General features: G+C 41.3%; 1 protein-coding gene across 14 annotated transcripts in view; it reads right to left on the reverse strand.

Moving 5' to 3' along the window:
* The window catches only part of MAST4 (microtubule associated serine/threonine kinase family member 4), a 568580-nt gene that overhangs the window by 142833 nt on the left and 408695 nt on the right, over positions 1-17052 (reverse strand). The window contains exon 1 of one of the 14 annotated variants that reach the window (XM_058730822.1): positions 11305-11415. The exons of the other annotated variants lie outside the window; for them this stretch is intronic. Coding sequence (XP_058586805.1) covers positions 11305-11342 — 38 coding nt within the window. The 5' untranslated portion in view covers positions 11343-11415. Of the gene's footprint in view, positions 1-11304; positions 11416-17052 lie in introns of those variants that run through there. 14 annotated transcript variants of the gene reach the window in all.

Genomic DNA, 17052 nt, shown 5'->3' on the forward strand with positions numbered 1-17052 from the left:
TCTCCCTTCAAGCTCACTGCCACCAACTTGGCAGTCGTATCGCCACTATCTCTGGCCTGGAAGCCTGGCCTCTCCTTGTCCCATTCCACTTCCTCCTCCACTGCCAGGAATCTTTCCAATGGGCAAATGGGATCTAATCACTCACTGCCCTAGGTAAAACCCTTCATCAGCACCTCCCGCCAGGGGAGTAAATTTCAGGCCTCTGGCACCCTAATACAATTTCTTCAGGTCTCATTGCCAGGGTTCTGTGCCTGGAATATTCTCCACCATTCGCTGACTCCTCTCTCAGCCACCAACCTGGTTTACTTCCCTGATAACTCACTTTCTGTCACATGGCCACGGGATGCTCTCAAAACTGTTTTGTATTCCCGCACTCCCCACCCTCCTGAGGGCTAAGAGAGGTAGACACAGAGGCACAATCACACACAATGTAGCAAGTTCCTGTTAATCTTTGTGTCTTCTTCACCCACTCCCACCACATTCCCCATGAAACTGCAAGCTTTCAAAATGGCAGGAACCATCTGTCTCCTTCACCACGGCCTTCTCAACACACTGCCCAACATAGGGAAGGTGTTCAGCTAATAGTTACTGAATTCATGAACAAACAGGTGCAGACAATGGTAGGGCAGAGTGTACCAAACTCCATTTCCCAAGCCTCATCCCCCAAATGAAATCTCCCCTGCTTTAGGGAGAGCTTCTTAAACTTGGAGGTAGCCATAAGAGATGATCCCCTAAGGGGTGGCTTCTGGGAAATAAGGATGTTTCTTATCTGAAGTGCTTAACACAGACTAGGAGCCAAACAACTCTTTCATCCAAGTCTCTACTCGTTGACAAATGGCAAACCGCTTTGAGACTGAAAACTCTCATGAGGAAGAAACTTACCATTCTTACAGAATGCACAGTTTTATCACTTTTAATTCTGACAGGTAGTTTTCATGCAGATTGACCTAAAGAAAACTAGAAAGAAACTCCCCCATCTTTCATGCAGTTTCATGGGTAGAGGCAATGACACATCTTGGCACCATGTCTAAGTTTCCAACCCTAAATGGAGAACCAAGAGGTCCCATTAGCCCCTCCAGATGATTATAATACATTGACATTCACCTGTGCGTGTGCACAGGGATATGGAACCCAGCCAGAGTTCACTTTGCTTTTGTGGCACAGTTAGGACTCTAAAGAGAATAAAACACTTATGCATGAGCTACTGGTCAGGACAGATATATTTTACTTTGTTTTTGTAGTAACTATATATTTTGATGAGTTCTGTGCTACAGATAAATGTGAACAGTAGGCAAACCATTTATCTTAGTACAACATTAAAGTAAAAAACTGCCGTCTCTACGCTAATTATCTGAATTATATCATTAAATATGCGGGTAATAAATATACTTATACATCTCAAGTAATAACTCTGACAATTTATAATAATTACATAAACATTCCTTCCTGATGAAGATAACTTTTAATAATTGTATGTAAAAACATTAAAATAGAATATATTATAGTTATTCTACCTCCCATATTTAACGTGATATATTTGGACTTACACAAATAAAGGTAACTGGCTACTTTAAACCTGATTTTTTTTTTCACAGACAGCTTCATTTTCTTTTAACTTTTTTTTTTTTAACATGTATTTATTATTGAGAGACAGAGAGAGACAGAGCATGAACATGGGAGGGGCAGGGAAAGGGGGAGACACAGACTCTGAAGCAGGCTCCAGGGTCTGAGATGTCAGCACAGAGCCGTGCGCGGGGCTCGAACCCACACCACAAACTGTGAGATCATGACCTGAGCCGAAGTTGGAGGCTCAACGGAATGAGCCACCCAGACAACCCCCAGGGAGCTTCATTTTCATTTGCATTCAGAATTAAAATATAAGATGAGGGGCACCTTGGTGGCTCAGTCAGGTAAGCATCTGACTCTGGATTTCAGCTCAGGTCATGGTCTCACGGTGTGTGGGATCAAGCCCCATGTTAGGCTCTGTCCTGACAGTGCGGGGCCTGCTTGGGATTCTCTCTCTTCTCCCTCTTGCTCTCTATCCTTCCCCTGCTCATGCTGTTTCTAGCTCTCTCTAAATAAATAAATAAATAAACTTTAAAAAGTTAAAAAAAAAAAAAAAGAATTAAACTATAAGATGAAGCCCAAAGATAAGGAGACAAGGAGACCTTGCCATCCACATCTATGTCAGTTCCGTGGGTCACTAAAAAAATGATGGATTGTTTTTTCATCTCTTCTGAATAGGATTCCATGGTCTCAAGTATTACAGAAGGAAAAAAAAAAATGTGCCTAAAGGGCTATGATTTACAATGATTCTGTTTCATACTGATGAACATAAATGACCATGATAGAAAATTGCATGCAAACTCTAGAAGAGGCAAGAAGAGATACTGATCCATAGTAGCAACTAAGGGAGGAAAACCTGCTTACAGCCTATGCATCAAGCTTCTATCAAATTTGGTAGAGGGTCTTCCAACCTGAAAATGATTCTACGTTTACAAAGCCTTCTTACAGTCACATGAATTACCTTTCCTAAGGAGATGGACAAGTCAAATCACAGGTCTCTTAGGCTAAAAGTCTGTATCTAGATTTACATGGAGGCATTTATACGACAACTGCAAAGCCAAACAAGAACCTGCCTCTCCATCAGAAGCTACTATCCTGAGACGGTGTTTTAACAGTCAAATGGCATGACATTTAAGAGCATTCATAATTCTCTCTCTTCCAAAAGACTTTTCTCGAAAATGCAAAGTCGAAGGAGGTAGGCAGGAAATGTGAAACAATGGCTTCCATTCTCTGAAAGGATTAGGATAAACTCAGCTTGCTACCCCTCTGGTTTGGAACATACTCAGACCTCTGTCATTAAAACACAAACTCTAGCAAAGAAGACAGACTTTAAGACTAGCAAATGAGAAGTGCTTTGTTGATATTATTCCTTAACTTCTTTTTATTTCAAAGACCTCATTTTCCAGTTGGGCAGCCTAATTCAAGCCGGGTCAGTAGGGAGGTGTGGCTGGCTCATGGTTTCTGCATGTTCATGGCCCTCATTCATTAGGGGAGCACATGTGGTTATGACAAAGAGGTCATGCTGCTCTGATGGCAAGATGCTGAGGGACACAGACTCCTCCAATGTCAGGACACAACTTACGACACAAGGAGCAGGGGACAGGTCCACATTCCCACAAGTCCTGGCTGTTGGGTCCTTCCAAAGGCAAACAGTCAAGGTAACAAGAGCCTCTGTCATGCTCATGTGGCTGTGGTTCGTTCTAATACACTCTTGCTTCACTAGCAACAGGCTCAGGAAGTGATGAAAAACCAGCACATTTTTCACTGCTTACTTCCTAGCCAGGTGAATCATATATACACATACCCACAAATATATGATATATCACATACACACATATACACAGATACATCATATATCATATCATATATTATGGAATATATAACACAGAACACTCATAAATTCTTTAGAACATCTGTTGAGCCCTCCTACTCACTAGAATCGTCAATTTCCATACTGGGCATTTTTTTTTTTTTAAGGTTTATTTATTTTGAGAGAGAAAGAGAGAGAGAACGCACACTTGTAAGAGCAGGACCGGCACCCAGACAGAAGGAGGGAGGGAATCCCAAGCAGGCTCCACACGGTCAGCGCCAAGAGCCAAATGTGTGGCTCAGACTCAAGAACAGTGAGATCATGATCTGAGCCGAATCTGAGTCGGATACTTAACCGACTGAGCCACCCAGGCACCCCAGGACAGGGCATTTTTAATTGAACATGGCCCCAGCTCTATTCAGCTTAGCCCCTACAAACTTTATATGCCGTCTCCAAGGTGGCATTTAGGTGATTCTATAGCTGTTCATTAACAGCATACTTGTACCAAAAGGGAGAGAGATACTGCTACTTATTGTTGGGAATTTATGAGCTAGTCAAACATTAAATGAGGGAGAGCAAAATATCCAACTCAAAAAAAGCTATGGTTACCCAGTGTCACAGCACAGAGATCCAATCTTATTTCGCACACAAATCAGATCAAATGAAGATGGAAATGCATAAAACATTACACAACACGTTTCAAACCTTGATAAAAGCAGGCCTTGGCATGCACATTAACAGCAATTTGCCTTTAGTAATGTTTCATATTTGAACATTTAGTATGTGTTGAGCGGGGAGTGGGGGGGAAGCAAATAAAATTCATCCAAATGCTTTCTTCAAGTACTGATAACAATATAGCCAAGGTTCAGAGCAATTATAAAACTCCAGGAGTTCTTTGTCACTGTAACAGTGTCTTTTATCCTATCCCTTGCCCCTGCTGCCTCCCTCCCTCCATTTCCAAGTTCCATGGAGGGGATATTCATTCTCGTAGAAGCTTTTCACCCTAAAGCATATGCAGTGTTCCTTCCAGACTTAAAAGCAGCGATATTATACACTCCTTCTATTTCTTTTGCTAGGGAAAATGTGGAACACCCAGACTGCCAATCTAGTAATAACACACCATGCAATGGGAGAGTCACAAACTTGGAAGGAGCCTCAAGTAGACATAAAAGCTACTTGGCATTATATATCAAGATTCATAAATATGTGCACGTCATTTTGGCTTAGAAATCTCTATTCTGGGAATTTATCCTAGGGAAATAGTTCCAAAAGACAGAAAAGCCTATATGCATGAATATGCTCACTGTGGAGTGCTTTCATTCAATAAACCTCGATCAACTGTCTATGATGTGCCAGGTACCACGCTGGCATAAACTCTCTGCCTCAAGACATTTACTATCAGCTGGGAATTCAGATAAGTGTACCCAGAATTATAACATGTTGGGATAAAAGCTAACAGGGCTGTAGAGAAGCACTAGAAACACTGACATGTGTTGGAAAGAAGAGCAAAGAGAGGCAAGAAGGACTTTACAGAATTTTGGGTAATGCTCTTAACATCTTTTCACGTTATTTTTTTTTTTTTAGAGACATAGATAATCTTAAAATACGGGGGGGGACATCCCTTCATTATTCCGAAAAAGACTTTTCTTAATACACTTTAAAAATAAAAAATAGCAAACATGCATAATTGCCCTTAACAGCTCTCAGATGTGCCCCCCCCCCCCCACAACCCCGCCATGTTTCTCTCTACCATGTGTGGGAGCTGGCATGTACCCATCAATCATGAAATCCTCATTGGGCACATTCTACCAGTCTTTTCCCCATCTTAGTTTTCTACTAGACACCAGGGCGTCCCTAATCAAAATTGCTGAGAACTCCAAGTTCATTTTGCTTAAATACAAAACAAAATAAACCAACAACAAAAAAGTCTAATCACTCCTTTGAGAACTTCCTCTTTTCAATGGCTCAGAGTGAGGTCAGTCGGAAAACTCTTGCTTTAGGGTTTCAGGAGGTCCTGAGCTAAACATGGTTATTTATAATTTGTAGCAATTTTTGATTGTTTTTAGAAGTGAAAAAAATTCCAGTTTTAGGGGTTCTACTGGGAAGGTTTTGAAGAAGTATACATTGGACACTCCTAGTAAGAGAGTAAGAAATACTAAATAGAGACATGTTGCCATGTACATAGAATGCCTGTATTTATTTACTCTTAGATTAGAGCAATTTCTATTCCTGCAACATGCTCAATACCCAATTCAAGTCCAGACAGGCTATATAACAGGGTGTGGGAGTTGTGTCGATACCTCTCTCAGCGTGTTCTGTCCTGTGTCACGGCTTGAGGCTTTGGCCATACTACAGAGGTGGAGAGGGGCTTTGGAAGGAATGTTATTTGAGAAGGCCACACCGGAACTATCTTTCTTTACAGAGCGCCTAAAGAGAAAGAAGGAACTTGAAACAATAACGGGAAGACTAAAGGTATGGGAGGGTTAACATGGACCGAGTGCCTATAAGCGCTAGCCCCTGCCGGAGGTTCTGGGTGGGCAAAATCCTCCATACAGGACCAGAGTACACATTTTTCAGCTTTGCAGGCCAGAGTCTCATGTTACAACTACTGGATTCTGCTACTGTAGCACCAGCAGCCATAGTTAATACCTAAACGAACTGATGTGGCTGAGTTGTAATACAGCTTTATGTGCAAAGACAGGCAGTGGGCCAGACTGGGCCTGTAGGCTGTAGTTTGTCTACAGAGCCCTGACCTAAGTGCTTCATAATTCACTTTATATGAGGCACAAAAAGTGTGATTATTTTTCCTAGTTAAGGATGAGGAAACCATGTATCCAAAGCAAGGTGACCTGCCTGCTACACATCCAGATGTTACAGTCAGAATTCCAACCAAGGTATGTCTAAAGCCAAAGTGTAAATTGTTTCCATGTGAAAGGTTCTCTTAGGTTGAAAACAGGTAAGGAAGTCAATGTGAAAGAAAAAAAAAAAGACGAGTCTAGATCCTTGCTTGCTCTAGCTTAACATTAATCGATCTATGCTTACCTATGACACATTATGGCAGACATCATCAATGCTGGTAAAACAGGGATGTAGGTGAAGCACTCCTCCCAAAAGAAGCTTCTGAAATATTCAATACCGAACGTCTTTATACCAGAAGGGAAAAGGAACCCAATTCTGTATTATAATGTGTCAGATGATCACAAAGCTATACTGTAGTCACTCTCCTAGAACTGTAACACTCCCAGAGAGAACTCTGTAAAACACTACCAGTGATACTCATATATTTCCTAATTCATTCATTTCATGCCCAGACAGCACACTATAAAAGTGCTTAAAAAAAAAAAAAAAAAAAAAGGATGTGGTGTTTGGCCTTCAGGAACTTTTACAGAGTTGGAGGCAATACACAGACACTAAACAGTTAAGCATCACCTGCTGATCTGAAAAGCCACTTGAGTATGTAAAGAAAATTTAAGAGTGATGCATACAGTTTAGCACCTGGGAATCAAGGAAGAGGCAAAAACAATGTGCGCACTCCTGCTTCCACTTGAACCTTCTTCATAGTTCTTGCTCTTTTAATGCCTCCTGAGAAGATGAAGGTTCTGTTTTCACCACAGGTGTCCTAGTTTAGAACCTGAAGACCAGGATCCAAGACCATCCAGGTTCCAACTTGCTGACCAGCTTCAAAGTTTTGTACCTGAACGTCAGTTTTGTCATCTTACAATAATGGGGTCTGACTACATGTTTCTTAAAGCCTTTTCCAAGTGACACCTTCCCTGAATGAGTTTTTCAACACAATTCTGTAGGCCCAACAATCAAAAAAAGGAAATAATAACCTGGATGAAACTCAGATGGCCACATGTCTTAATCCATGACATAGGCCTCTTTAAATTCTCACAGTAAGAAAAAGTTTCAATTATTAAAACTATCTCCCTTAAAAAGCAAAAGTAGCACTTAGAGAGTTGCACAATTATTTCTGAAAATTAAATGATGATTTTCCCCAAAGGACAGAGGGGAAAGGAAGATGTGGAACAGATGGATTCATTGTTCCCCTATGGAGAAAAAACATTTCTACACCTTGCAAAAATATATTAATTGGCCTGCCATCTGGCGAGCCTGCTCACATCCATAAGGGATAAAGTTTAGATCTTGAGGTTTAACATTTAAGCCTGTGGGGAGATGGTAATTGGAATCTTTTGGAGTTGGCATTAGTATTTTTAAAGGGAACATTTCAAGAGAGGTCTGAATACAAGTGGAGAAAAACGGGACCTAAAATGTGAGACCATCTAAGGTGACATCACTGGTGTCAGTGGCCTGGGCCTCACTCTGCACACCAGGGAGCTGGCCATAGACACTCCCACGTATGGTAAGGCTGTGCCTTGGCTCAGTGGCTTTCAGACCATGGTTTTCATGCTTCCACACAACTTCATAGATAATTCCTATGTACCTTCTTGTACGTTAGAGGTATTTTTCAAATTTTCTGGATATTATACCACTGTAAAGCTGGCTATTTATTTACTTATTTTAACGTTTATTTATTTTTGAGACAGAGAGAGACAGAGCATGAACGGGGGAGGGGCAGAGAGAGAGGGAGACACAGAATCGGAAGTAGGCTCCAGGCTCTGAGCCATCAGCCCAGAGCCCGACGCAGGGCTTGAACTCACAGACTGCGAGATCGTGACCTGAGATGAAGTCGGACGCTTAACCGACTGAGACACCCAGGCACCCCAAAGCTGGCTATTTAAAAGAATGTCTTTAAGGGAAAAAAATCAGCTCATAAAAGAGGAGATACAAAATATGAATTTTGTAGTATATACACGTGCACTCGGAAAAGAAAACTTGGAATAACTGCATATTTTTAATACTGGGAATGTTTGAGTACTAGAATCTGGGGAAATTTTTTGACTCTACAGTTGTTGGTATTTTCTCCATTCTCTGTCGTCAGCATGCATTATGTTCACGTTTCACCTTAAAAGCTATCTACATTCCACTGAGACTAAAATTGTTCTTTAGTTAAGGGTGCCTGGGTGGCTCAGTTGGTTAGCTGTCTGACTTCAGCTCAGGTCACGATCATGTGGTCCAGGAGTTTGAGCCCTGCGTTGGGCTCTGTGCTGACAGCTCGGAGCCTAGATTCTGCATTGGATTCTGTGTCTCCCTCTCTCTCTGCCCCTCCCCTGCTCACAACAGTCTGTCTCTCTCTCTCAAAAATTAAAAATACTGGTAAGAAGCAATAAATTATTTTACAAAGCAATTAAAGTATCTTGAGTTTACCTTTTATAAAATGTATGTTTTGTTTTGCTGTCACTTGCAGTGAAAAACTCCAAGATTCCTTTTGGATGTCTGTATTTATTTTCCAACATTCATAATTTATGTCTTAAACTATATACCTTCCACCTCATGGCCCAATAAACACCTCCAGATTGTTTTAAACAAATCTGACCAGCAGGAAATAGTTAATCTGATTCCTTACAACTTCTTCACCTTTGTAGGATCAAGGTGCTATTATACATTAATCATGTACCACGATTTCGGCAGTTTATGCTTTCCTCTCAGGGATCTCATGATGCATTTTCCTGGTACCTCCTGAATATTATTAACCAAGTCATCAAACTCTGTGTTAATCATCTTCCTCATCAAAATGATTTTTGAAAAGGGTGACACAATGTAACACTGAATCTTGGCTGGGATCCTAGAATAGAAAAAGGACATCAGGGGAAAAAGAACCTATAGTCTTAATAAAATAGGGAAACTAAGTTTTTAAAAAGGGAAGGAAGGGGTGAGAAAAACAAAACACCTTATTCTAATCCAATATGAGCAGTATCAAACAATTAAAGAACACCTACAACTTTTTGAGGGTATGGAAAAGTGTGGTGGTGGTCATAGGACTGTGTCTGTCAAAATTCATGGAACCGCAAACCTGAAAGGAATGGCTTTACTGTCTCTAAACTGGATCTGAATAAACCTAATTAAAACAAAACAAAACATACCTATCGCCCTGGACTTGTTCTAGAGCAAGTAAATATCAGCGGTCAACCTAGAGTCCCAAGCAATCTGGAGAAGGCTAGGCCTGGGTTAGTGGCAGTGAAAACGAAGGTAAGGAAAATGTTAAAAAGCATCTGAAGGGAATACTTGCTTCTTCCACTCCCTCCTCAGGAAGGGGCAGCCGTTCCCTCAAATACAGCTCAGATATTGTACCAGTAAGAGCCACAAGATGGCCAGTGAAGGATTTCTGTCGTTTAGAGAATCCCGGATACAGTATTTGTGCCTTTTGCATGTTACAGATTCCTTATTCTATTTTTTTTATAATTGTTTTGTGCAGAACAAAGCAGTTACTTCTTAGTTCTTTAAATACAATGACTTTCCCAAGGAAAAGATGTATTTAAGTGAGTGCCTTCCATTCATCTCCCCCCCTTTTTTTTTTAAAAAAAAAAAAGGTAGTTAGCACCAGCATATTCAAAACCAATTATTAGATTGTTAAAAAGTGAGGAAGAAGCCTGTAAGCAATTCATCTCTAAAATCCCAACTGATCTTTTTTTGTTTTTTGGCATTCAAACTGTATTGTCAACTTGTGTCCTTAGAGGAAATGAACTGTATGTACACTATTACAAGATCAGCAAGGATTGTGAAATGTGTTCCTAATACATACATTCATGTGAACGCACAGGATTTTATAATATTTAGAGAGAAATCTCAGAAAAGTGAGCTTGGGGACAGCCGTGTTACTCATTCAAAAGGCCTCTGAGATAGCAGCCGTTGGGAGCTATACCATAAGTAAAACCTCAATTTTACCAACCCACTCAAATACCAGTATAGACTGATACTTTAAGATGAGGAAAGCACAGGAGAATACATACACAGTTTCCATTAATGGGAGAGGGAATCAGCAAGCGGCATTTTAACACAAAGCAAAACCTACCTCTATTTTTCACTCTCTTCCCTCAGACAGCAAGCAGGTGGCATTTCTATTGCAAAGATGAAAATTATCAGGGCTCTGTATTCCCACACCTATCTTCAAATTGCCAGGTGGATTCTGTACCATAAAACCTGAGATGCTAGAATCTTACTTTACAATTATCATTTTCAATAATTAGAATGTTGCTGGAGTTATACTCCATTGGAGACAGAAGAAGACAGTTAAATTTCTATCCAGATTAACCTCTTACTACTGGCAAGATTCAGGCAGTTAATTGATTTTGTTAAGCCCCCATTTTTTCTTCTGTAAAATAGATATTACAGATAGGGTGAAACTGAGGTGACAAACTTCCTCAACACATGTTCTGCCTCTTTGTCTTGCTTTGCTGATGTTGGTACATCTCCTACCGGTTATTAGACGCCGCTGTAATTACCTGGTTACACTGCTTTCTAACCCACCAGAAGGAAGGATCGTGCCACATGCATCTGTTTCCCAGGTGGTAACCACAGCCCTAATCATATAAAAGGTACTCAACAAATATGTGGTACGTACGTGAGTAAATGAGGCAATGCGATGATGCCACAGACCCTGTCCACAGAAGTCAAATGTAGTCAAACTAGGCTATGAGGTTATCAGGATTCAGAAGGTGATTCAGGCTACCCAAGAGCCACAAAGCAGGAAAAGGCTCACACAGAGATGCATAAATCATAAATAACCCCTCCAAATATTTTTAAATATAAACAACATCCCATGTTTCAGAGGTTAATCCCCCAGCTCTGAGCTTTGGGCCCAGTTTCTAATCATTTGACTCCTCTTTGGTACTACATTAACCAAAGAAAATAAATTGAAAGAGGAGCTGCACGGCCTTGAGTATCAGGGGCCTATCCCGTCCCAATCAAACCCCTGAGACATCCTAAAGAACCCAGTCTACGAAGAAGGAAACACACAACAAAGAAGACAAAACTGAAATCACGTTAGCCTAACAGGCCTTAACATAGAGTTCAAGATATATACCCACCTGGAGCTTCCCAACAAAGTCCATAAATGTTGGGCCATGAATCCCCTCCAAACATGTTAGTTTCTTATTAAATAGATCTGAAATCAAACCTGTTAAGTGGCCGAAGAAAGAGCGACAGGCCACTGCCTGTGGGACACACCTAAAAGAATGGAAGAGCTGAAAAGCAAGCCTGAGTTTCTTCAGCTCTGGGCCGGGCATGCCACTCACACGGGAACTAGAAAACTGGCTCAAACTGAAAACGATAATCTTTCTGGAACAACAGGTCATGACGAGCTTCCTTAATGCCAAAATAAGTGTTTAGAGGGGACTTCTACTAACCGAAAGAAAGTGTAAACGGCTTATATATTTACTCTGGCTTGAATACAACATTTCTGAATATGCCTATCAGTGCCAAGAGTCAGAACCCTTTTCCTCATGGACCTTAAACCTGGAACCCATTCCATGGAATCTATTTCCTAGGAATGACATCAAAAGCCTGTATCACATTAATAACCAAACAGCTCAATTATCTGTACCTTCTGACTCCCCAAATCACCCTAGGCCTGGTATAAGAAGACAGACTAATTTTAAAGTCCTTAAAAGGTAAGGCAAACCACAACCTCTAATATTTAAAGAGCTTCTTTTAAGAAGCCATCAAATGATTTATAATCAATCACAATTTCAAAGAAAACAGAAGTCTATGTACCTAGAAGGCATCTTGGCAATGAGGAAGCTGGTAAAATGAACTCAAAACCACTAAGATCTAAGAAGTGTTCTGAAGACAGAATTCTTGAGCCTGGATTCCTGTTAAGATGGCTTATACAAACCACTATTAATTTCTCACCTTAAAAATCCTAGAGTTGCAAGGCTAACTTATCTGAAATTAATGAAAGAGAAGACAACTATTGAAAAAGAATGCTATAGGGGCACCTGGGTGGCTCAGTCAGTTGGGCGGCTGACTTTAGCTCAGGTCATGATCTCGTGGTCTGTGGGTTCGAGCCCCACGTCTGGCTCTGTGCTGACAGCTCAGAGCCTGGAGCCTGCTTCCAATTCTCTGCCTCCCTCTCTCTCTGCCCCTCCTCTGCTTGCTCTCTGTCTGTCTCTCTCTCTCAAATAAAAAAAGAAAAGAAAATTAAAAAGAAAAAAAGAAAAAGAATGCTATATACAAATTTTATAGGTCACAGTGAAAATATTGGCAATAATTATCCCTTATTAACTCTCTGGTCCAAACATCTAACCCCAAATATCCAATACTAAAACATATAGAAAATTATATTTTGTAAGCATAGAAGCTCATTTTGGTGAATCTACCATAAGAACTGACTTAAAACACCCCTGAATTACCCCTTCCTCTGAGTTCTGCTATTGATCCCTGAGGCCATTTGAGATCTAACATAAAAACTTCCTTTGCTTAAGAATGTATCAGAATGGTTAAAATTAACAATACAAGAAACAAAAGGTATTGGTGAGGATGCAGAGAAAGGGGAACCCTCACACTGCTGGTGGGAATGCAAACTGGCATAGCCACTCTGGAACACAGTATATAGGTTCCTCAAAAGGTTAAAAATAGAACTATCCTACAATTACACTACTAGGTATTTACCCAAAGTGTACAAAAATATGGATTCGAAGGGGTACATGCACCCCGAAATTTATAGCAACATTATCAACAGCCAAACTATGGAAAGAGCCCATATGGGCTCTTGACTGATGAATGGATAAAGAAGATGTGGTGAGGGGTGCCTGGGTGATTCATTTGGTTTGAGCATCTGACTGTAGCTTAGATCAGGATCTCACAGTAAGTGGGTTTGAGCCCCAGTGCACAGCCTGCTTGGGATTCTCTCTCTGCCCCTCCCAGCTCACGTGCACGCTCTCTCTCTCTCAAAATAAATAATAAACTTAAAAAAAAAAAAGATGTGGTGTATATATACAATGGAATATTAGTCAAGCATCAAAAAGAATGAAATCGTGCCATTTGCAACGATGGAGATAGACCCTGTTAAGTGAAATAAGTCATTCAGAGAAAGACGAAATACCAAAAGATTTCACTCATGTGGAATTTAAGAAACAAAACATATGAACAGATGGGACAGGGGAGAAAGAGAGGGACACAAGCCTTAAGAGACTCTTAAAGACAGAGAACAAATTGAGGGTTGATGGAGAGAGGTAGGTGGGGGATGGGCTAGATGGATGATGGGTACCAAGAAGGGCACTTACTGTGATGAGCACTAGGTGATGTATGTAAGGGATGAATCACTGAATTCTACTCCTGAGACCAATATTGCACTGTTTGTAAACTAACTAGAATTTAAATAAAAATTTGAGAAGAAAAAAACAATGTATCTTTTATGGAAAATGCAAATTCATCATCATCCATTCAAACTGTCAAATTAGGTGAGTGTGCCTATCAGCTGTTTTGCCACCTGTGTGTCCTTTTGGAGAGGTTGAGCAAGCATAGGCTAATTTTACAATGAACCATTTTTTGGATTAGCAAATATTTGTGTTTATTTGGATGCGTACTCAAATGGAGAACACCAAGTGGATAAAATTACTCTTTAGGTGGGGAAAAAAAAAATCTATCTGACATGGCTTCAGTATCTCTAGAGCTCAGTGTCTAACAGAGATAATCTACTTGGAAAAGTCTGATTTTGTATCAAAAGTCGTGAGATCAGCCAAATGTAAGTAGTATTTTTACAGGAATTTTATCTCAAGTTTCAAGATCAACAAACCATTCCAAATCAACCGTAAGAAATAACATTACATAATAGTCACTTAATGGCTATTGTTTTACAGTAACAAAGGTTTCATTTACCCTATTTCCTAGACTACTTTATTCACCAGGCAGTTTCTCCCATGACAAACATACCTCTTCCTCTTAACCCCTCCATGTATATGTAAAAATAGAACATTTAATACTTATGATTTCTAATTTAAAGCTATCCATCATCTAGCATTTGAAAAGCTATGCATGTTAAAGGGACACAGGTGATTTTTATGCAAGCTATGGATTCAGTGATTTTCTTCAAATTTAGCAGCCAATCAGTATGGCAGTGGCTGGATAATAGTCTAATAGTGACTCAAGAAAGAAATGCGCTAAGGTCAAAGTCAGGGTCCTGAGACACCGACATGCACTGTAATGTTTAAAATTAGAATAAAGCATAGCAAAGGCAGCTTTAGGAAATACTCCTATGGCAAAATGACCCTGGTGAATCCATCAGTTTTCTTCTCTTTCTGATTCTATGACCCTAGGAGACCTCAGCAAGGGTCATCAGTTCCTCATTCGCTCCGCCCAGGTGATTCACTCAGAAACTAATATGCTATCTCCAAAAGATATCTGCAGTTTGAAATGCCACATCACGCTAGAAAGTTTCCAGGGACACGAAGCTGGTTCTTACCTTTAAGAGCTAAAAGCTCACTTGAGAACTTCACAACACAAATGGTAGGTGGCCGAGCATACGCCACGATCTGGATTTTGCCTATATATTGCCTACAATTAGTTTCCTAAGGGATCCCAGACTGTAACACAATCTGAGCCACTGACAAATCTAAGAACACCAAGTCAGTGGAATGTAGCAAGTGTCAGGGTTCTGTAACAACCCAAGCAATGTGAAGCTTAAGAGATAAACATTAATGGCTGTCTAATCTCCTTACCAGTTTGTTTATACCTTCAAATGCTGCTCAGGCCTTATAAATAAATAAGTAAGTAAGTAAAAACCAAAAGCACCATATGATGTTTCAGTCTGATTTTGGCATAACTACCTTCTCTAAAAAGCATGTCCAATGGCCATTAATGTCGTTAAACCTCCTGCAGATCTTTTTGTTCTATTAATGAGGTTTCGGGTCAACATTTTCAGAATTTACAAACAACTTTCCTGATTACCAGGACAGAGGAAAAGAAAATAAAGTACCAGAACTTAAGTGTTAATGACCATGGGAACTTCTAGAGATCTTTCAAGTTACACAATGTCCCACGTACCACAAAAACCCAGTTTGCTATTATATACTCAAGACTTCCACTGATAGAGATTGCGCCTCTAATAAGTGGATTTACACACACCCCGTGCCCACTTTCATCCAGGTAGCCCCAGGACTATTTTAATATCTTGGCTCTACCACTTAACTTTCAAAGGGATTACTCAGTTACCATGACGTCACTCCCAAATGACTAGGTTACATGTAGTAAAGACAGCTCAGATTAAAATAGCTTGTGCATGCTCACACACACAAGATGGGTGTGTATGGGGGTGAGGTGGGGACTCGGGACTTCCAGTCTTAATCTCCCGGAGAAATCAGCCTCTTTCCAGTCTCCCAAATTATGCAGGAGTCCTATTCCAAGTTTTCTCCTCTAGGACCCATTTCCACATAGGGACTCAAGTTACTTCCTAACCCCAGCACCTCTCCGTTCTTAGCCCAGAAGGCAGATACTCTCCATCTTGAGGTGTACGACTCTCTTGTTTTAAAGACATCACCCAGGCTTCTGGTAACAGTATCTAAGTGTAAAGAGAACCAAGCAAAGCCATAAAAGCATATAATGTTCTACCCTGTCACTGTGAACTTGGTGATATACTCCTCCCAGTGCTGACAAGTTCTAGCAATGAATAGCCCATGCCTGCCCATGGAGCACAGACTCTATATTATAATGGTTTATTTTTAAAGAACTAATTTTTAAATCCTCCTTTTGCACTCTCTCTCACACACACACACCCATCTCATTTCTTTCCTCCTCTCTTCTTTATCCTTCCCTCTCAACCCCCAAAGACCTTCCTATTCAAGGAGCAAAACAGTCTGCAATCTCCTATTGAAAGCTTCACACTAGAGAATAAAAGCGTTATTTTCGACATGTGCATATTCCTGCTCACGTCCTTTGTACGTGGTAAACTTTACTAGAGTACAGGACACACAGACTGCTGTGGCGTGGGGCGGCCAGGATCTCCCCAGGTACCACTGGGACAGCTGCTGGCTGTTCCGGGTCTGGGGACTTGGCTTTGTGCTCTTCCCTAAGGGGATGCCTTATTAGGTTGGGGGAGGAGGATCCACCAAGGGAGGGTCTCAAGGAATGCTACCAAAGTGAGAGCTAACCCTGAGGGGCAGACCAAAGGGTGAGTCCTGCAGTGACAGGCAGTCCCATCCAGCAGGCAGAGAACACAGTCTGGAGCTTGAAGAAAGGAGAGGGATGAAAGGAAGCACTGATGAAACAGGCCTGGGCAGAGCTCCGAGTGGGAGGAAAGGGGTGCAGAGACTCGGGGAGGGGCCACGCCTGCAGGTCAGGCATGGAGAGGATGAGAGGAAGCCAGTGAGTGAACCAGGTTTCAGCCTCCAGAGGAACACACTTCGGGGAGAGTCAGAGCTCAAGCTCCGGAAAACACAAAGTGGTGGGGGCAGGGGGAGGGAGCTTCGGGCACTCAGAGCCTGTGATGTGAAGCAAGAGTGGTAAGTGACGAGGTACTCATAAGGCTGTGGACAGAGCCTGAGCTTCCAGAGAGGTGGTGAAAAGGAAACTGTCATTGCCCATTTGGGCGATGAGGCAGACAATAAAATGAGCAACAGTGAGTAAGGGGATATGATTCAGGGAACAGAGCTGCCAGGCCGGCTGTGAATGTGCAGGAGCTGGGACACGATGATGTGTCACTGCTGTAGGTAGCTACCCGCAGAGAGTGGTTACCACCCATGGTCTGCGATTCCTCACTTGACTACTATTTCCTGGCTCCTGGGCCTCAGCCCCAGCCCCACCCCCACCCTGTCACTGCCTCTGCTCTTGGTGCTGAGGTC

This window comes from Neofelis nebulosa, chromosome 1 (assembly GCF_028018385.1).
Source record: "Neofelis nebulosa isolate mNeoNeb1 chromosome 1, mNeoNeb1.pri, whole genome shotgun sequence".
Lineage (NCBI taxonomy): Eukaryota > Metazoa > Chordata > Mammalia > Carnivora > Felidae > Neofelis > Neofelis nebulosa.